Source organism: Chrysoperla carnea, chromosome 1, assembly GCF_905475395.1.
Source record: "Chrysoperla carnea chromosome 1, inChrCarn1.1, whole genome shotgun sequence".
NCBI lineage: Eukaryota > Metazoa > Arthropoda > Insecta > Neuroptera > Chrysopidae > Chrysoperla > Chrysoperla carnea.
Genome location: NC_058337.1, coordinates 37,543,247 through 37,566,764, shown reverse-complemented (window position 1 = coordinate 37,566,764; position 23,518 = coordinate 37,543,247). Strand labels below are relative to the sequence as shown.

The 23,518-nt window shown below is 27.6% G+C and overlaps 2 protein-coding genes across 11 annotated transcripts in view; both read left to right on the top strand.

The window, feature by feature from the left end:
- LOC123291080 (basement membrane-specific heparan sulfate proteoglycan core protein-like) overlaps positions 1–9,882 on the top strand; it is a 378,061-nt gene extending 368,179 nt beyond the window's left edge. For all 10 annotated transcript variants that reach the window (XM_044871529.1, XM_044871528.1, XM_044871527.1 and 7 more), the window contains 5 exons: positions 224–2,122; positions 2,724–2,927; positions 3,012–3,230; positions 4,459–4,606; positions 9,740–9,882. In XM_044871529.1, the coding sequence (XP_044727464.1) occupies positions 224–2,122; positions 2,724–2,927; positions 3,012–3,230; positions 4,459–4,606; positions 9,740–9,797 (2,528 nt within the window). In that variant the 3' untranslated portion in view covers positions 9,798–9,882. The remainder of the gene's footprint in view (positions 1–223; positions 2,123–2,723; positions 2,928–3,011; positions 3,231–4,458; positions 4,607–9,739) is intronic.
- A 4,905-nt stretch (positions 9,883–14,787) lies between these two features.
- LOC123304338 (coenzyme Q-binding protein COQ10 homolog B, mitochondrial-like) lies at positions 14,788–15,439 on the top strand. Its single transcript, XM_044886355.1, has 2 exons — positions 14,788–14,878; positions 15,088–15,439. The coding sequence occupies exons 1-2, from the start codon at positions 14,847–14,849 to the stop codon at positions 15,437–15,439; spliced, it is 384 nt and encodes a 127-aa protein (XP_044742290.1). The 5' UTR covers positions 14,788–14,846.
- The last annotated feature ends 8,079 nt before the right edge of the window (positions 15,440–23,518 follow it).

Below are 23,518 nucleotides of genomic sequence, written 5' to 3'. Positions count from 1 at the left end.
TTTAATTTTTTTTGTGTCTCGATATGATATGTTTTGAAAAACATTCCAATACACAATATTTTTCTATTTTCGTTATATTTTTATAGCCACTTAACAATACTTGAATCTAACTTTCATTAAAATTTTGTTCATTAACTTTTCAAAACAGTCCTACTAACATTATCAAAGTCGATATTTTATCTCATCAAAACTGTAAAATATTCTAATGAATGCATTTTTATAGAAACAAATGGAGAGGAGGAACCAGCAGATTTAAATGAGACAATTCCACAAAGAGGCGCACCAGAAATAACATACGCAAAACGTGGATCATCCATAACAATGGACTGTACCACTGATTTAAGAGAACCAGTCGATTATGAATGGTCAAGACAATACGGTACAATACGTGACCCATCAAACACTGCCGTTTTATACATTCCAAATATATCAGTAAACGATGCTGATACGTATATATGTCGAACAACTAACGATCAATCAACACTAGAAACACGTAATGTATTAGTTGTCACCGAAATCGTTCCATACTTTGGACAAAGTCCATTAAGTTATTTAGCATATAAACCAATTAATCACGGTGCATACCTCAAATTTATTATCGAAATATCATTTAAACCAACAATGTTAGATGGTATGATTTTGTACAACGGACATAAACCTGGATCACCAGATTTCTTGTCAGTATTCCTTAAGGATGGTATACCAGAATTCCGTTTCAATTGTGGATCACAAACAGCTAAAATTCGTGGAGATCGAGCGTTAGAATTAGATCAATGGCATACTATTAAAATTTCACGAATTCGACGACAAGGATATATGTATGTAGACGGTTATGGCCCATTCAAGGGTATTGCAATGGGTAAACATCAAGGTCTCGATTTACTTGAACCACTGTTTGTTGGTGGTATTCCAAACTATATACAGTTGGCATCGGAAGCAGGACCAAATACCGGATTTGTAGGTTGCATCAGTCGCTTGGTCATCAATCACGTTGAATTTGATTTACTCCAAGAGGCACACGAAAATCAAGGTGTTACAAATTGTGAAACATGTAGTGCATCCGAAGATATATGTAAAAATGGTGGAATATGCCAAGAAGCATTAACGAAAACTGGACATAAATGTATATGCCCCCCAGGTCGTACTGGACCTCATTGCGAGCGAACCGGACAATCCTGTTACGAAGGTATCTGTGGTGTTGGAAAATGTATTGAAAATCTGAATGGTATTGAATGCCATTGCCCGTTAAATAAAACTGGTGAACATTGTGAACAAACCATATCGATTACTGAACCAGCTTTTGCTGGAGATGCTTACATTGCATATCCCACGCCAAAGCCAAAAAAACTTAAAATGTCGTTACGATTTAATCCAGCAACACTAAAAGACGGATTATTATTCTATTGTGGTGAAAGTGAGGAAGGTAATGGTGATTTTACAAGTTTGGCAATTAAAGACGGGCGTTTAGAATTTAAAATCGATACCGGTACTGGGCCAGTAACTGTTCGAAGTAATTCTGAATTAAAACCAGGTAAATGGGTGATTGTGACCGCAATGAAAATGGGAAGTGAGGTACGCCTAATGTTAGATGGTGAGAGTCCATTATCTGTTAAATCAACGTCACAAAAACCAATCAATTTACAAACTCCATTGTATGTGGGTGGTTTTGATAAACAACGAGTTACATTAAATAACAATGTTGACGTTAATTCTGGGTTTGAAGGATGTATTTCTGGTGTTGAAGTTTCTGGAGAGAATTTAGTTTTAGTTACATCGGCTGTTGATGCTGCAAATGTCCAAGATTGTTCAAATATCCAACCACGAAATCCATATAGAACAAATGATTATGGGGAATCAGAAAATAATAACCGGCGACCAAGTAGACCACCACGAAATCCTTGTGACAGCAGTCCTTGCACAAATAATGGACGATGTCATCAAATCCGTGAAGATGAATTCTTCTGTACATGTATAGAAGGATACACTGGCAGTCATTGCGAAATTGCACCAAACATGTGTGATAAATTAAGACCATGTCAAAATGGTGGAACTTGTTCAGGATCTGAGACTGAATACAAATGTGATTGCCCATTGTTTTACTCCGGCAGAAATTGTGAACAGCGTAAGTATTATTTATAACTAATTAAGTAACGTTTAATGATATTCGGTTGTTTCCATTTATTCGGCACCTATTATGAATGTAGATACGTATATTAGTAAACTTATTTTTATAATATTAACAGTTTTAACAAAGATCTTTACTTTTTCGATATCTATTTCTAGTGCCCCTTCCAGTTTATACAAAATATCTTCTTTCTCACTAAGCCTAATATTTTAAAGCGTAGACTCGACTCTAGAGATACGTATTTTTCTTCCCCAAATGACAACTACCGCATTCCTTGCAGTATATGTCATTTTTGATTCTCAGATTTGAAAGATTCACCAACACTATTCAATGATATCAATTCTTGGCTAAGAGTTTCGAGCTATGATTCTATACCATTTCGAGTCTGCTAAAGCTTTTCCTGCTTTTTCAATGAGTTCTAACATATCTAAGCAGATTTTTCCGTCTTTAGATTTCCATTCTGCTTCGTATTTTCCTCAGTATTTTCAAGTATTTTAAGTATTCATATTGGTCGATTTCCATAAATTCCACTCCTGAATTTTAAAGTAGGTACTCTTTGCCACGTTTGTAATTGATAATACTTTTATATTTTAAATAGGTGTTGAAATAAGAAGTGATGCCCGCTTTACTGGAGATGGTTATTTGGAATTAAGCGGTGATTTATTACGAACTGGTCTACAACCTGAAAAACAACAACAAATTGCTCTTCAATTTACTACTGCTAGTTCAGATGGACTTCTACTATGGTATGGACAAGAGCCAAATGTTGATGGTCGAGATCGTGATTATATATCAATGGCTGGTAATTAAATAAAAAGCTTAAAGTTAATTGTAATGTTTTTATGGTTATTAATTTGCTGATATGTTTTAATTTAAATTTATATAGTCGTTGGAGGATATTTAGAAGTAGCATGGAATGTCGAAACCAGATCAACAAATATATTGTATGATAACCTTCGAGTTGACGATAATGTAACACATACAGCAATATTTAAACGTGATGGTAGTTATGGAATTTTGGACATTGATCATACTAAAGAAATGTTTAGTGAATTAGTGGATGCTTATACCGATAAATTGCATTGTAATGGAAATATTTATCTTGGTAAGTTTCAAAAGGATATAATTAATTAATTAATTGCTTTACTCAAGCATTCCCTTGTTATTAGAGTGTAGTTTATAAAATTTCATGTAACTTAGGACAAATAAGCAAAATATAGGATATAAATAAATATGTACATAGCCTGGGGGGAGTTTAATGCATTGAACATAGATGGGGTTTCATTTAAACATCTATAAGTATTAAATGGAAATTTTTTAACACAAATATTATCAAAATTTCAAACAGCTGTATCTCTGCGAAAAATCATCGAATTTGGAATAACTATAGCTCGTTTGAAAACCTGTATTTTCTAGTTTTGGAATCTAAATTGCTCAGATTTTTATCATTACTTGCCGCTTTGCTCAGGGGGCGGAAATGGCGAGAAATGTTATCATTAAATTGTATATCAAGTTTAGAAGCGTACCAAAATTTTAAAAATTGTTTTACAACAAATTTTATAAAAACCACTCCAAAGCTTGTTTATTTTTCTTGAAAATGAGCTAAAAAAAGTTCTATATGACCTTTTTGGACTAAGATATTTGCTTTCTAAGGAAAATTGACACTTCTGAATTTAAAATCCTTTATCATCTGAAATAATCATCGCACTAAAATTTTGGTTGTAAAAAAATTTTCCACTCTCCCAATTTTTGTTTTTAAAACATGTCCAAACAGATTTTTTCCATATTTTAGGCATTTTTTAACCTGGCCCCCATTTTATAATAAAAGTTATATAAAATCTTATCACGCTTATCAGAAAACTTGGAAAACTTGTATCTTCTATTTTTGGAATCTATTGCTCAAATTTTTATCACCCCTTGCCGCTTTGTACTTAAGGATGAAAAATGTTATCCCTAAATTTTATATAATATATATATATCAACGATCTTGGAAATGGCTCCAACGATTTTCATGAAAATGAGTATAGAAGGTTTTTTTGGGGCGAAAAGTCGATGTAGCTAGGTTTCATTTTTAAAAAATGTCGTTTTATTCGTTTTTTCATGAAAAACTGAAACATACACTTCTAAATATTACTCTTCCTGACATCTATTGGTGTATATCGTAGTTAACGAAATAAAGTACATTACCGGGACATTCAAATTGGTATTTATGTAGAGTTTTAAACGGTTGTTATATTGGTGATAAAATTTGTGTCTTTTTAACTAAAAAAATACCGAGCAAAGATCGGTCATCCAGATATTTCAAACATTATACACGTGTTTTATATTTATAGGAGGAACACCAAATATTATCCTAATGACTGGTCAAAAGTATACTCAAGGATTTAATGGTTGTATAAATGCTATTGAACTTCAGAATATTGAAGAACAAATAGACTTCGGAACAAAAGCATTATCTGGAGTTAATGTTAAACCTTGCAGGTAAGGAAAATTTTAATATTTTAAGTTTGTTTGTCTCAGTAATTTAAATAGCATGATTAATTGCAAACCGCATTGAAAGCTATTTTTAATGGGTAAATACTTAAATAGTCATAGCATTAAAACGTCGACTAAGGTTGTTTTGGCACTGGAATTATTTCTTATGGTGAGTCCACACGATACAGACTATTGTATGTATAGATATCTGTACAGACTGAAAGTCTGAGTAAAAATGTTCATGTAAATATGACGAAATGTATGTGCAGACTTATCATTATTGTTGCGCAGACAAAATTATACAGAAGTCTGTGTGAAGTTGGTATCGTGAGGACCTACCATTAGACTATGTAATATAAAAAATTATAATTTTATATCATCGCAATAGTGTTGAAATCAACATTAACTACTTTTGTAAGCACTTTAGACTTAAAAAACATACTTAATCTACATAAGTCATAATTTATTTACGTGATAATTTGAATTATAAATAATTATTAGTGTCATGAAAAAGCTGTTATTATCTATTGACGTTCTTCTTACTCACCCTTATAAAAATATAATTATCGTATTAAACTGGTTTAAAAATCTATCGTTTAGTCGAAAATATTAATATTTTGATCTCCATAAGAACACGTACATTTTCATTTAAAATTAATTTTTTTTTTCAAAGGGTATTCTACTATGTTTGAAAAAGTACTTCAAAATGTTGGTTTTCTTATAAAAAGGCACAAAAAAATATATGTCGGCAAAATAAACACGCTTTCTTGCCATATGTAGTTATTATAAGTATAAATAAAGTTGATGGTAAAATAATAACACACAATTATTATTTTTGCCTATATGATGTCACATCATGGCGGCTCGTGATTTAGGTCATGTGATATACAGATTAAAAATTATGACTTTTAATTTTAATATAATAAAACAATATTGTGCTTTTATGACTCAAAATCAGGATATAGTTCTATCAAAACTAAGTGGCACTGAACAAGAGAGAGTATAGATACGAGTGCACATACATATACATCATACACTCTCTCTTGCTCGGTGCCACTTTGGATTGATTGAACTCTATTTATGTATATTTCTACATAAATTTTAATTTTTATCTTTCATAATTTATTTTTCACTATCGAAAGTCCCGTATTCTAAGGATAGTGAAATAGTCTCCCTACTTTACTTAATCTTTATGCCAGAACAGCCTTAACCAGAACTTATTTCTACATTTTTTTTATTAATTTTTATTAACACTTTAACTAACAAATATACTTTTATTACTGCTTACCTTAAACAATTAAAATTTGGATGATCTTCACAATGTATGTATAAACACAATTATTACTAACATATAAAGATTAAAATGGATACCATCATCATTAATTTTATATCCACATGATCAATTTGATGAATTTGAACAACCTCCGCCTGTAAATATAATACATCCACGTCCACCAAATATTTATTCAAACGGTTCAAAATTTCAATCAATCAATTTACATGTATTAGAAATATATATATTTTTTCAAATAATAATTTGTAGTGACCTTTATAATATTTTTATTTTAATATTAGATAGTATTTATAAATATTATAATCAATTTAGACAAAATGCCTTTGTTTTAATAAAAACATGCTTAGAAATAATTAATATTTTCAATTATTTTTTAATTATATTTTCTAAATGTCAATAATATCCCACAACTAATATATCGGAACACATATCATAACTAAATTAATAAAAAAAAATTTTATCACTGAATAAAACCAAATTGATATATATATTTAAATTAATTACCTAATCAAAAGGTGTTTGTGTTATTTAAATGAACAATAATCAATTAATTAAGCTGGCGATCGATTTTAATTCTTATTTTAAACAGACAAATACGAAAAATTTGATGTGTCCAGAGAAATATTTAAAACAAATGTTCTTTCATTTAATATGATTGATAGTTTTTGCAAAAATAAATGAAAATAAATGGTATTTAATAATAATAATTAAACATTTACAAAGCAAACGTAACAAAAATGCAAAAAAATCCGTTTATAAATAATTAATTATTTATAAAATAAACAATTATTCCAAATTTCTGTTAATTTTATTGAAATATAATCTTAAAACAAATTGTTTCTATTAAAAAACAAAAAACCTTTATCCAGTAAATATAGTGGCGGTTTTAGGCGCGGCAAACCTGGACTACCATTCAGGGCCTCGCGCTAAGAAAGGCCTCTTCACACACAAGTGGTGAGTAATTAAAATGATCTACTGTCTTCAAAATAACGTGAAAAATTGTACTGAAAGAACGTTCTCAAAATTAAAATTGATCAAAAAATATTTGATATCAAATATGGCTCAGGATATTTCGGAAACTACTGATTTCGACACAGTCATCGAGACATTTGCAAAACAAAAAGATCGTAATAGTTCTTGCTGAAAAAATATCTCCTCTTGTCAGCCGAATGGTACACCTGATCTCATATTGAGATTTTACATAGCCCCCACCACCTTATTTTCAACATAATTCGTAGTAGTACACAGGCATTTAAATCCGAAAAATTGATGTTAATCTTTTTTACTCCGATATCATCGAAAATGTCTTCACGATAGCGTTTCACATAGAATATTAAGTTGTATCGAAGAAACAATTTACTGAATTGTCGGATTACAATCCTACTTTTATATTTACACTAAAATGGTACCAGGTCAAAACCTTGTACCGGGTTTTATCAAATTTCGACACAAAAAATTGTTTTCGTTTTTATCGAATTAATCTTTTCTTTAGGAAAACCTTAAAATATTTTCCATTTAGATAAAATATACCGCATATAAGTTAAATGTGAGCCAAATATTTAAAAAAAATTAGATTCATTTGTGGATTGGATGAATACTTCCCGAAATATCATCGGAAGCAGCTCCGAAATATCGTTTCGTATACGATTTGAAAGTATATCCTAGAAACTGTTTATTTATTCATACGTACCATGTTTTATCAAATTCCAAAACAAAAAATTGTTATCGATTTTTGTCTTAAACTTATTCCTCGAAAGTGTTTCTCATTTTACGACGGGATTTGCTTAAATTTGGAAAATTTTATTTGTTTTAAAATATCACCGCATCTACATGCTCAAAGATCAAAGAAAATAATTCAATAACACACTGTTATAGAATATTTATTGTAGTGAGAAATAATGATTTGGCTCAAATTATATGAATACCGAAAAGTTTATAAATTTTTTTAAATAATAATATTGATAAATTGTTCATTTAAATACATAAAGATATAGTTAGATAAATTTAATATTAATATAAAATATATCTATAAGTATATAATATTAAATTTTGTTACCTTTGTTAATAATAATTATTAATTATTGATAATGAAAATATATTGTTATAAAAATGGTGGTATGACCCACACAATAGTTTAATTAATTAAGGGGTGGGTACATTATAAGGGGCGCATACATTTATATAACATACCATATCGGAAATATACTGAGTGTGAATAAGTAATTGTCAATCTCTTAAAGATATTATCGAAGTTTCATTCAATTTGGGATGAAATGATTCAATGATGAAATAAACAATGAATATTGAAGGATTTCTTATTAAAATTTCAAAACTCATTAAAAAAAAAATAGCAGCAAAAAACTCCATTACTGAAGTCATATTTGCTACCTCACCTCCCTCCATTATACAGTTTATTCGCATTTAAGATAAAGATTTTGCACAGTCATACGGAGTGATGGATCGCATTTTTTAATATTGGTCCAGTGCATTAAATAGGGGATCGTTTGGAGACCTTAAATCTGATTTTGCGTATTCGGGAATTTAACCCCTTCACCGCCATCTTGGAAAACGTTTTGGCCCATATCTTGCGTTCTATTCATTCAAGTTCTATGACTTTGATGTCCTCGGACTTCCCTGCGTTTTATCTTCAAACCCATTTATGTCAAAGTACACGCTACGATTGATAGAAAAAAAGTTATTTGTGCTCAAAGTCAAAAACTTTTTCGTGTGTTTTTTTTTTTTTTTGTAATAAATTGTGTTTCTAACCATATTTGCGCCCCCAGGGGGAAATAGCGATTTTTATGAAAAAATGTTTCAAACAAAAGTTTAACGTATTTAAAAGATGGGTTGTACGGACCCAAGATTCAATTGACCTATGTTGATCATTTACGAACTCGACCTCACTGTTTACGTCCTAAGCACGCTGTAAAAATTTCAGCTTGATACCTCTTGAAAAGGAAGAAGATGTACTATTAAAAAACTATTTGCAAAAAGTGTTAAGAGAAGGAACTCACGAAAAAATTTTTGACTTTGAACATTTGGTTATCTTTTTGAATAAAATATTGCTAATTAATTAATTTTAACCAAGGGAAATAAAGGTTTTTCTGCTTAAAAAATCCAAGTGAAATTTTTTCACCGAAATTATCTTTATTCGGATACAAGAATAGACCTAAAGTTTTCACTATTATAAAATTTATTTATGAGTTAATTGTACAAAAACAAAGGTTTCTTACAAAATTTCCGAGGAAGCAATAGTTTTCAATAACAATATTTTAAATTTTTTCGAGTTATTATCGCAATAATTCCATTTATTTTCATATTTAAGCTCCATCATATTTTAAGAGATTGGCAATCATTTTATTATGCTAATCAAATTACTAAACACTTTATATTTACCTTTTTGGAAATCAAAGTATACGCCTAATGAAATAGTTTTTTTGAATCTAATGAAGTTTTTAGTACAATAATAATTTATTAAGTACCGGGTAAATACTATAAATATTTTATTATGTAAATACATTTTGACGTTATTAAAAATAGAATTAAAACGTCGTTTATATTATTTAAAATAAAACCAATTATATAATATTTTTTACTAATTAATTTTTAATTTTATTTTTTACGTATTACGACTGGATTTATAATTGAGAATAAGGCTGGTAAATGTCTTTTAAAAAATATTAATCAATTCTTAACATATTTATAAGTGCTTAATTGTTACGCAATATGTTACGAAAAATGTGTAATTTTATATCATAATTTCTATAGCTAAATACTAACTGGAATGAAATTATGTTCTAAATTAATAATATCAAAAATTATTTATTAATAATTAAATGTTTCAGCGATGACGATGGTGACGATGATGAAGATGACGACAATGGTGACGATTTTGTAAATTAAGCAATAAATTAAGAAAATAAACTTTTAAAAAAATTTCCAAATGGAAAAACGAAAAAATTGCCTAGCAAATAAAAAAAAAAAACGAAATTTTTAATTCATTTTTGCTTTACCATGCGCGTATATTTAGATAATTATAGCGATTTATAATAAAAAAAATATGTGTTCAAATGTTAATTACGTTTTTAAGTATTCTTTTTATACGTTTTTAATTAAATACGCAACAAATTTTTACGCTTCAAAATCGATGCGTTCAATATTTTAGTAGGTACCGAAAGCGAAAATAAAAATACTCATTGCACACAAGAAAACAACAACGTTACTAGTAATTAATAAGAATTCGAAAATTTGTTGTGTTAACAATTACTGCCATTGCTTATGTTCATTTTTTTCTGTTTTATTTTATATGTTCTAACTGTTATGTCATTTTTTAACGCACATTCGTATTTTTTAAAATAATTTCGTGTGCCATTTTATATATTTGTTAAAAAGTATATATATATATATAAACTATATACATATATGCATATTAGAATAGCAATAGTCAAATAATTTTTAATTATAGAAAACAAAGGTGCTTCTTGTAATATTGCAGTTTACTACTGAAAGATGAATCTTTATATAATAAAAGGAGGTCATAATTGAAAAATTCTCTTAAAATATATTTTCTCAAACCTAAATATTCCTTCAAAAAATATTTTCATTATTAAAAATATTTAAATTGGGGTTTAAAATTTATTTTAAAAAAAACTTACAATTTAGTGAACTAAAACTCAAAATGTAATATTTGAAATTAAAAATAAGACCTAGGTGATACATAGGCAAAATAAAGTTAATAGATTTGATCCCACGCCAGTCAAAATTAATATCATAAATTGTATTATTTGTATTTTTTTTAACATTAAACATTTTCTTGTGTCTCAGTTCTCTTGGGATTCAAGATATCAACTTTTTTTAGTTTCTACACATGAATAAATTCCCCAAGGTCCAAATAGGTCCGCCCCAAGATGTAATGCAAATTTCTTATTTTATAGGAAGTTGGAATACATTTAATAGAAACCTTTTAATGTTATTAAATAGTTGTGATGAGCCTGAAAAACTTAAAAGTTACTAAACATTTTATTTTAATTTTATACTGAAAAGGAATGTTTCGATACTATCTCATCATTTTGTAATATTTTCATATTGAGTGTTTCATTTATTAACAAGCTTATGGAAAACCCCAAACCCTCCAATCGTAATAGTTTGTAAATATTAGCTTGAAATATGAGTATGAAAAACTAAATTTGGCTAAAATATTTAGAAAAAAAAAAGAGTGTGTGTACTTATGTACACGCGTTAGAAGTTATACTTCTTTGGCGTATGAAAAAAATTTAAAATAACTCAAATGCAGTAGTAATCGACAATAAATATTAAAATCAATCAAAAAGATTTTGTTAAAGATTTGTCAAGTAATCTGTAATATAAATTAAAAAGAGATGATTAAAATTATTCGATTCGATTCACAAAATGATAAAATATTATTATCTAAAGTAATAAATAATAAATAATAAATAATTAAATTTTATTATTATTTGATTATTTGGTAGAAAAATAATAAGTTCTTTAGAAATATATCTATATATTATACTTACAAAATTAACCTCTAATATTTGAAAACACTGTAACTATACACTGTACTGTAACTATATTCAGTGTTGATATATTTTTTTATTATTTCAATTCTGTGGCTAACTTCATCATGTCGTTCGTGCGCGCGCAGCTCACAAATTCACTCTCATCCAAACGCGCCAAAAGAAGTATAACTTCAACAATAAATCCATAAATACGTTCGCGAATAACGACGCAGTCTCGCACGTCACTTACTAATTTTTATAAAAATGTAAGAATTTTTCTCTGCTCGCAAAAAATATCCTTCCATCTAATGATCGATGTTACGTTAAAATTAATAATAAATTCATGTTTATTTTAATTTTATGAATCCTAAAATTTTAATCAACGAAGGTGCGACTTCCTTTTATATAATATAAAAAATAAAAATTCACTGCGATTTTAACTTCACTTTTATTTATACGATCAAAAACTCAATTCAATAGCTTTGCAATTATTACAAAAATCATTTTTATTAATTTTTAAAAAATTGTAAAATTATAAATATAGTACTTTTAATTTGAAACATTTCAAAAAAATAAAATGTTATCATTTTGTAAATTTCAAATAATTATTATAATTATAAATTATAATAAATAATGTCTCTACTTAATAAAATGCACTGTTATGCGCATATTTAATTTTATTAATTATTATTATTGTTCAAATTGTATATCAACAAGAAAAATTTTTATTGAAAAATAATTAATTATATATAAATTATTTGTAATGATTATATTATTATATGTAAAAAGTGCATTTTCAAAAATAACTTGACAATAATTGAAATAAAAGAAAATTGTATGATATAAAATGATTATGAGAAAAACAAAGAAATATAAATGATATTTTATGTAAATGTGTTGTTGTCTTTTTATATCCTGTATACAGTAAATTACCAATGGTCAGGTCATTAATTCCCTGGACCGTTGAGGGGTTTGAATTGCTTTTTTTTATAATTAGATAATATGGAAGTTTAATGTACCAAACACGAAAAACGCAACAAACTGAGGTTTGGAAAACTAACTTTGGAGGTTTATGATCAAATTGACTCAATTTTCACCCCATCTTCTTTTAGCTTACACAGCTTGACCCCCGAAACAAAATTTTCAGAAAAATGGTTTTTTTATATCGAGGGACTACTTATGTGGGCTTAAAGAGGGAAGGAGGATAAAAATTAATCATTTTGATTTAAAATTCGAGATCAGCGACCACAAAAACCTCCTTATACGTTATTAAAAGTCTTAACTTTTTTCTCCTTATACGTCATTAAAAGTCTTAACAATTTTAGGTTTTTGTATACTTAAATGACATAATATTAAAATTACAGACATACTTAAATACTTTTAAAATTTAGGATTATTACCTGTACATTTAGGCTGCGCAACACTAAACGCAACCACTACCGCCAGCCAGATGGCCCAAGCTCTAACTGAAAGAGCAAGAAGAACAACATATCATAAAATCAGCCATAATAAAATTCTCTCTCGAAAACGTTGCGAGCTCATATACTATTATAACGTTTTATTGTCCAATCAACTAAAAGTTTCATCAGTATACCTGTGTGATTGTAGGGAATAGTAGCCTATTGCAAACTGGTGCTTAAATCTCATCACGTGGTCTTCTCATAACTGCTGATTCGGAAATATAGACCACTGCTGAGCAAGCTTGCACTTTGGTATACTCTTTATGGCTTTTAACAAGAAAGGTATGTTCCGAAGTGTTAAAAATACATAGTTTAAATACAGAGCGTCACCTGTTTAGAATCCAAACAGAAAATAGTTTACTGTTAAAAGGATTACAAGAATAATTTTAATTTACTATACACATGCCAATGATAAGGTTTGGGGATGGGGATATGTTTTTGAGGATAATTTTGTTTGGTTATTCATTCATTTCTGAATTTCTTCTAGGGCTACTTTGAACTGAAAAAGAAGTAAATTTTTTTTTTTTTTTTTAAGTAATTTTAATAATGGAAAAGACCATTGCATTTCTATAAAAATAATTAAATTTATAGTACATTATTATATTTTTTCCCAGATAAAAGTTTTATTTAAAAAAAAAAAAAAACAAAATAGGTACTCTGTATTTACACTGAGTGAGTTTCACCTCAGAACATACCTCTCTTGTTTACTCTTATTGGAGGATACGTTAACTACCCGCAGTGCTTACTGAGTAAATTGAGTTTGCCAATGGAGAATTCCATTGGCAAACGTGGTTTAGAGAAGCCACTCAGGCTTCTGTAACTAACATGCGAGTAAGACAGTGATATCCTAACCAGTATCAACCAATAATATGAGTAAGACAGAGAGACAACATTTTTTTTCTACCTATCTCATTACTATTAGAGAAACTGAGATAGGTAGAAGAGTCGTATACCCGTCTCGCTTCCTCCTCTATGAGCAATGCGGACTTGCATAAATAGACACACAATAAACTTATAACAATGGTGGCTTTGATTTATAATATAACTCGCCCATGCCTGTTATAGACAAAAAAATTGAATTTTTATTTATCTAACCTATTAAGCATTTAAAAACTAATATATAGAGTTGTATGGTTTTTATATCGAGAGACATTTTTATACCATGTGTAAATGAAATATGTCATTGTATACTAAGTTCAGCCCTAAGTTTATAGTGTGCTTAGGACGTAAAAATACAGAGGTCTCGTTCGTAGATGAGCAACATAGGTCAAGTGGGGCTTGGGTCCGTAGGACCCATCTTTTAAACCGTTGGAGAAAGAACAAAAGTTTAAATTTAAAAAATAAACAACTTTTGTTTGAAACATTTTTTCGTATCTAAACATCACTGTTTAGCCGTGAAGGCGGAAATCATATAGCTTTAGTCTTTTTTTTCAATGAAAAAATCAGCAGAGTGTTTAAAGTATGGTTTACATTTTTTTACTCGTGGCGCTGACATCTTAGCGTTAAAATCGAATAGAGTATAAAAGATAATGTTATAAAATATTTATGTTTGGCTTGCATAGCAATCCGATCTTTATAAATAATAACGAGAGAATACAGAAGGGTTAGAGGAGAGTTGGTAAGGTTTTTAAATATTAAGCATGGTTTCTTTACTATTACCCACCGACGATTACACCGTGCCCGAAAAGTAAAATCTCGAAAATTAATTATTCGAGAATCAAGAGCTGGAGCTCTCGGTCTATATAATTTCCAGCGTACTATGATAAATAAATTTAATAAATCTTAAACAACATATTGGTATGTCAATATTTTTATACGTGTATGTACGTAAATTTTTTTATCGATATTTATAAATGAACACGTATTTAAAAAATTCCAAATGGATTGCTAGCAAGTTATGTGATTATATTTGTTGGGTAAACAAAAATCAACTTATTCAAGCTCGGAGTATTACTTTCAATTTCCAGTCTATTAAAATGAAAAATTATCAGAAAAAGTTGTTAGTTGGGTAAGTTTAAACAAAAAAATGTTTGAAAATTAAAATATGTAAACTCTGGTTTATATATTTTTTCTAATCAGATAAATTCTGATAATATGCAAAAACTAAATATAAAATGTGGGGGCCTAAAATGTATGTAAATATAGTCTTAACCACGACACAAATATTGTCGTAGTTAGCAAGTTTCAAGAATAAATGTTGATGTTTTTACATTATAGGTATACAAGAGATCAAATGTTTAATATGATATCAGATATTGAAGCTTACGAAAACTTCGTACCTTTCTGTAATAAATTAGAGATAATAAGCCGGAATGACAAGAAAATTAAAGCAAACATCTTTATTGGATTTAAACCAATTGTAGAAAAATATTTGTCGACTGTAGAATTATCCGCACCAGAATACATACGAACCGTGGGTAAAAGTAATAGCGAAATAGTAGATCACTTAGAAACCTTGTGGATATTTTCAAATGGACCTATTAATGTTAAAAATTCATGTATTACCGAATTTTCTATATCATTCTGTTTTAAAACGTTTTTATTCAGTATTAGCGGATCCAATTTTTAATAAAATGATACATGAAACTGAACTTGTTTTTTTAAAAGAGGCTTATAAACGGTATGGCAAACCTTCAACAAAAACGATTAAATTGTATTCACAGTGACCATGTTCTAAATTTGAAGTTCACTTATTTAAGAATTTACTCCACCATTTTCAAAGCGTTCATTCATCGACAAAAATTAATGTAAATTTTAAGTTTTAAAAATTTTTTAAATTAATATTCAAAATATTCTGGCAGAAAAGAATTAATTTTAACACTATCGATTTAATAAATTTCGAGATATCTCCTCCCAACAATAAATTTAATATAGAAATATTACAAAAAAAGACACGGAAATGCGTAGGAATCCTGTTATACTAATTTAACTACAATAGATCATGCTTAAAAACAAGATCAAGGTTGTGTTTAAATCCTTAAGGAGGTATAAATAAAAATCATAAAATATATAATACATAAAAATCTTTTTATTTTTAGTTTTTTACTATAAATTTGTAAAATATATATTTATATATAGAATATACAATTCAAAAGAAAAATTTAAAAATGTATTATTTTAAAAATAAGTTATATAAATTTTTTAAATTAAGTTAAGCAAAAAAATTCTAAATAAGTACAATTAAATATCTCACAATTTTAAAACAAATTATACACAATTAGTTCGTCAGGCCGTATAAATATAAAACTTTTAAGTGTGATGTTAAAAGTAGAATATTAAATACAGCCTGTAATTTAGAACTAAATAAAACACCTTAAAACTTATTACATTACGTAGTCAATGTGTTTATAAATACGACCTGCTATTTTAAAACAAGTCGTTAAAATATCAATTTGCTAATCACAATTGAAAATTACTTTCACGATGTCTTTTCCAGTCTATGCCACGAAAAACTAGATAAACAATAGGCTTTTGTCCTAAATTTGAAAAATTAGTTTATACTTTACATCAGTATCTGATTTACACCAAACAAGTATTATTAAAAAAAAAAACACTTTTTGCATTATGTATTTTACATTTTCAAAAACCAATTCCAATTTACTTTGAAAACAATGTAGAGTGTCATGTCGTCTTGAATGACAACACGACTTGGCAGACAAGCATTTTTGTCTAAGCAAGTTTAAGCAGTTGTAAACAAATAACCTGCTTCGATCTATTTTAATGTAATGTTGTTTACATAGCGTTCGTCATGGCGTGACATAATACTTTCAATACTTTCTGATTGGTGTTTTCTGCCACGTGACTGAAAACCTAATTTTATTAAGATTATTTTATAATAAATGAAAATAATCCTTATTTTTTATTAAAAATAATTTTGTGTTTTGTTATCTACATATCATGATTAATCATTAGAAACTTTTATCCAACCGATTTATTCTTAGTGGAAAAAGCCTATTGCTCATTCAGGCAATCCATTCGTTAAGACTTATTGTAGAAATAATTTAAAAAAATGATTGTTTTCTTCACTATACTACAACACTTCTAGAATTTATATTTCGAATAGAAATCACAGATCTATTTCCAAACCGTGTCATCAAAAATTGATGATTTTTTTGTGCATTCTGACCAATGATACACTAATACGATTTTAATATGCACGATAACGACAACTCATTTTTAAATAATTTGAGTAGTTTTAATAATTTATAGGTATTAAAAAAATATATAATATATGTTCCGATATTTACATACGTTTTCAAATAACGTTGGAGTATAACGAATGTGTAAAAATCTATAAGATAAACAAATCTTAACGAACTAGTTAAGTGACAAAATCGAATCTATGAAAATAGTTAATGTTAAATGTATCTAAAGAGAGGATTTAGATAAAGTAAAATACTTTGTTAGAGAACCAATTTAATTGACTTACGATTCATGGCTATATTGAAAAAATACTAAAATAAATTATTAGTTTCACAAAGAAATTAATAATATCACGCTTGGATAATATCTAAGTGATTATATCGGAACATATTTATAATTTTCAGTAAAATTCGAAGATTTCGTAAAAAATTCAAATATTTGCATATGTTATAACTATAGATCTATATACAGAATGTTTCGGAATTGCATCGCATTATTTTAGGGATCTAGTGTTCTCTCTACCAAAAACTAACAAAAAGTTCATATAAACTTATGGCTTAAATTAATTTATTACAGATATGTAATTTTCAAGTGATCAAAAATTTAATATTTATTAATAAACACTATTTGTGTAATTTACTCATCTATTTGTCTAGTCCTGTGCATTTTCATGGGATAGAATAAACAGACATTCTTTTAACTTATGGTGAAGTACATAAAAATGGTGTTGCTGCTGCTAGAAGGTATGAAAAAAAATTTCCTAACCGAACAATACCTAATCGCATAACGTTTAAGCTAATTGAAAAGTGACTTTTTGAAAATGTTACTCTTAATCCTCTACGTGTAAACCCCGGTCTAGAAAGATTTCGACAAACTGCAAACTGTTGTGGTCTTCTAGGTGACAACCTCATTTTTCAAATTTTTTTTTGTTTAACTTATAGAAGATATTTCGATCGCAAATATACAGAGGATTTGGTTTATGCATTTCAATGCTTAAGTATAAGTGGCAGAGAAACATAAATTTGTCGTGTTGAACAAAACGGAGGCCATTTTGAACAGTTACTCTAAAAGGCTTATTGCTAAATAAATATCTTATGCCCCAATATCTCGGTATTACGGTAATAAATAAATTTGAAACATATGAACTTTTTTGTTTATTTTGTAGCAGAGAACATATACCTCAAATAGCCATGAAATTACGAAACATCCTGTATAAAAAATATTATTATTTTTTAAATAATTTTTATATATAAATTTTATTAATTACATGCAAAATAATTTTCAAAAAATCTATTGAGAATGGTTAAAATTAAGGTGCTTTAGTAATACATTCAAATAACTAGATTAACTAAAAAATATACAGACATTAAAAATTCATTAAAATTAAAATAGTACCTCAAAATAGCACAAATATTTCAGTCAATGAACGAGTTTTAGACAGAAATTTTTAGATGGCAAGACTTAACCTTAAGGTTATAGGTTCTCAAATTTAGAAGTAGTGGCAAAAAAATTATATCAATGGAAAACACCAGAAAGTTATATAAACCTTTAACTATTTTGAAGTTATATCCTTAAAATATCATAACTTCAAAAAATAAATACAGTTGTATATCATAAATGTCGGCATTTTGAAATTCATCCTTTTTAGGAAGGACAATATTTAAGAAAATATACTCTCTCATTAGAAGATATATAAAAGATACAGCAAATAATATAATAAATACCGGCCGAAGTTAAGATTTCGGTTTCGGCCGCAATTGCGATAGATACCGAAGATTCGATTACGGTAAAAATTCCTGTTTCGGTCGGACACTAATCTTTTCAATTTTCCGCGAAAATTATTTCGAAAAATTGGTCAAAAACCAAATAATCAAAAAAAGAATACTCTTCTTATTTTGCCACTACTTATAGATGTGAGAATTTTTATTTTGTTATCTTATCCATATAGACCCCGAAGTCAAGATTTTGACGATATTTCTGTATTATTTTCTTGTGTAAATTTACATTTGAGTACAAGATGTCAAATTTTATTTGATTAAAATACTATTAAAAATTTTTACGTAATTATCAAGGTATTTCCAAAATATACCAGCTATTCGGGTTGTAACTGGTCAATTTTAAATTTTTATTAAAGAAAAATAAAACTAACGAGTAGCATAAAATTATTATTTCTTACACATAACATTTGAAAAAAAATGTACTTGTTTATGCATATTTTATCAATAAACTTAACAACCCGATGGAAATTCTCGTAAAGTTTTAATGAAAAACATTCCTAGGAAATTGAGGAAAGTGTGTGTTGAATTTTATAACAATCCTATATTGAAAGAGTTCGAAGTAAAAGCAGTCAGAATCGTGCATTTTATTCCACCATGTTTATGAAGATGCATGTTAAACTTCTCTAAATTACGTAACAATTTTGTCAAAAATGCCATGGGAATAAATTCTCAAAAAAATTCAGCTCTCATTTCTGAGGACTCATTTGATTCATATTGTGAATTTCGTGAAGTTGTTGACAACCTAATAATAGTTTGGAAATACCTTAACAAACATCGTAAGCCTTGTAATTTATAAGGCAAAAAAAATAAATAAAATATTAATATTAATATATTTTATTTCAAATACCGAAAATAATGATCCACAACTTATTTATTTTTGATGAATATGAAGTCTCTAACGTCAGAGATATCAAAATTATTTTAGATGTTTAGATAACAATTTGTAATACGAGTTGGGATTGTTTTCCAAAAGCAATAAAAAGATATTATTGCTAATGTCATCTAAATTCTGTTCACGCTTTTAAACAAGAATATAAATATATATCTTTTAAACATAACTCAGTGGATGTACTTTTTAAAACAAAAGTGTAAATATAGACTCGATTTTGGAATCAATACTGAAATTTTTAAAACGGCTTTTAGTGTGCAACATAAATAAATATTGAAAGCAAAAACGTATCTCTACTCTAGGTAAATCTTACAAAACGAATAATCTAACTTCTCACATTCGAGCTTCATTACTTTATGAACATGAATATATAACCTCTATTACAACTAATTTTTTCTCAAGTGCATATCTAATAAAGTAATGGAAGAAGGGCGGGAGATAAAGTTAATTAAGTACACAATTATTAGTTCTAAAAAGTAAAAAAGTAATAAAATTTCAAACATCTAATTTGAAGAAATTTTTTAAGATTCAGTAAAGTTGATATGTGATGTGATATCCTTTCATATGTGCATTACAATTTTATGATAAGTTCCATTTAATTTTTTTACCATAGATGTAACCATTTTTAAATAAATTCATTCAATCCAGACCTGAGGATTATATTAAATTTCCTAAAAATATTTTTTTTTAAAACTTGTATAATAAAATTTTATCTAAATAGTTCATGATTTTCAGTAATTTCAACATTCAATAATCTTAATGAACGTTCAGTCTATTTCTATTTCTTTAAATTTAACGTTAATTTTTTTTTAAACACAACACTCGATATTGTATAATAGGTTCTAGGTCATAGTGAAAATTTATTTAGCAACCAATTACTCAGTCAATAATTGAATGCACTTCATCATAAAAAAAATGGAACTTAGCTATGAATATTTCAAATAAATATCGGATGTAATAAAAGTTAATAAAAAATTACAAATTTAAAAAGTTTAATAAAATGACAAATTGTTAAAAATTACATTTTGAATTAAAAATTCACAATTTTTCAAGTGAACAAATATGAAATTTGCTTTCTCAATATATTGGTTTAGATTCTAATACTACACTCAAAAATTTTATTTGCTATGAGATATTAGGGTGTATTTTATGAACATCGTCAAACTGGCAATTTTGTGCGAATATAGGAAAAAATTCCATTGGAGTCAAGTTGACGCCAATTCACCAGTTTCTAAGTAAATTGTTTTCTTAGTGATACAAAAATCAAGGGATATTAGACATATATATTTAGGTATTAAAAAATTAAAATAATCTATTCATATAAAATGCTTTGTCCCGAATGACTGACGGACTGATCAACGCACAGACTAAACCGCTGATCGTAGAGACCTGAAACTTGGAGGGTTTGTTCTTTGTATGAAATTTTACCCCTAACGGAATTGATAAAACAGAGGAAAGCGAGATGTAGGTTATAACGTGGTGGTCTTTTAAGCCCAGCGAATCGGGTGAGTATCAAGCTAGTATATAATATTTTATTATTTGATGAAAGAATGGTTATTTTTTGTATGAGCTTATTTTTAGGAAGAGATTTTTATTGGATTTGTATAATTACATTCCTTCATTCTGTACACTTAGAAAGACAACGCCAGAAAATACACGTTTTTTCAAAGAAGGAAACACTCAAAAATTTTTTAATCTTGCAATTGACTAAACTGTTTTAACGAGCTTTTTTACTCTAAATTTTAACAAAAAGACTTGCAATTGTTATAAAAAGACATCTGTTAAAAATTTGACCAAGCGCATAATCAAAAGTAATTAAATTAAATAAACGAAGGATAGTTCTTTAAAAATTCATTAAACAAAGCTTCCTATCGCGTGGGGTTTATCGTTGGACAGATATTTGTAAATGGAATATCGATCCAATGACTTTCGTGGGATATAAGTTACCAAAAGTATTTTATATCGAATAAGATAAAAGAAACTAATAGCACTTATGAAGGCTAATCAACTAAATTTTATAACATCAAAATATTTTATATATTTCAATCCAATATTTATTTGAAATAATATCTATTGTATTATGTAAAAAATACAAAAATATAGTGTATATATTTAAAAAATGGTAGTACAAAATACTAGTGATAATTAAAATTGTATTTACGCTTACAATTAGATATACAGGTTGGGGCGGAGAACTGTCCAATTTTGAAAACGATGTAAATTCCATCGATTTTTTCAGATTATTATTTTATTTTCTTAAAATACATAAAACAGTATTTTAGAAAATTACATAAATTATATTTTCGAGTGAATGTGTATTTTTACAGTGTTTTCAAAATCGCACACTTCTCTGCCCCACATTGTAAATTATATACGGGTAAAGCCTCAACATTTAGGAATAATAATAGTTATTACGCGCAGAATATTAATTTAAATATATTTTTACATAAAATATAATATATCAACGAATAAATTAAAATACCATATTATATGTGCTTAGATAAATATATTTTGCATAAAATAAGGAGGGACATGTAATTATTGATTATAACATGTTTCTCGAATACTAAGTGTTATTTATTATAAAAGCTCTGCTTTAATAAATATAATTCACATTTACTTTATTCAATTTAGATTATGTGCTTCGTAATTCTGATTTCAGTTAATCAAGAATTTAAAATAAAATAACTTCAAACATTTTGAGATAAAACAAATTTGACATAAAATATATAATTTTTATAAGGAACAACTTTCTAATAATTATTCTCCTATCTTTTATAGGTTATGAACCTGTGCTAGTTAAAAAAATTACTTTGAAAGACAAGACCTCCAAATTCAAAGCCAGATTTATTCGATTGTGTTGTAAGTTTTAAAAAACTTATGTATTTATTGTAATAAATGTTACCGCCACTGCCCTTAGAGAAAAATACTGCTTCGCCTCCTTTCATTCATACTCTAATTGCAACAAATTATTTTCTGAGAATATTGAAATTCTGCAACTCGTTAGTCGCTCATATCAGTAACATTACACCCATTTTGGAAACCGTATAATAGTAGGTATATTATACGGTTATTATATTTGTATTCAACAATAAATTATTTAATATCAGTTTTGGTCGTCTTCGAAAAATATTAATGGATGTATTTTTTACTTTATCTTTCATTATGACTAGAAACCATTATATTTTGTTAGAATTTTAACCACGTCTACAATACTGAGATGTTTTAACTATTAAAATTATTTAGAAAAATTTAACTATTGCATCTTATAAAATAAATACTTTTTGTTTTGTTACATAGTATTCGAATAAAAACGTTATTATCTCTAATAGACGTCCCTAGACAAAAAGAGTAAAATACTATTAAAATATTCGAGTAAAATGTTAATCATTATCCAAATTCAACGATTGGATAAAAAAAACACCTAATGTAGCTGTCCTGCTGAGGGTATGATGTTAGAAAATTTTAAATTTTTGTACACTTATTCGGGATATTATAATACAATTACTATCAAAAGTTGAAGTTGATTGACCGTTTCCAACTCGAGATAAAATTAATTAAAGTTCGGATCATTAACACGGAGATCATAGGAGGGAGTTCTGTTTTTTAACTGTCAGAAATTTTCAAAAAACTTGCATTGATGTATTTGTTCTGTGTTATAAAAAGGAAAATAACGAAAAATTAAACAATTTTACTGTTGAACTGAACAGAAACAACTACATTCGAGTATTGTGATTGTAAGAGAAATAACTATAATTGAAGAAGTTTGATAAACAACTAATAAGTCACTGATTGTTGTAGGTATACTTCATTTTACTACAAGTTCATATGCTTTTAC

Coding starts and splice junctions, on each gene's coding strand:
- LOC123304338 (XM_044886355.1), top strand. CDS start 14,847: ATGAAAAATTATCAGAAAAAGTTGTTAGTTGG. Junction 14,879..15,087: donor CAGAAAAAGTTGTTAGTTGG/GTAAGTTTAAAC, acceptor TTTACATTATAG/GTATACAAGAGATCAAATGT.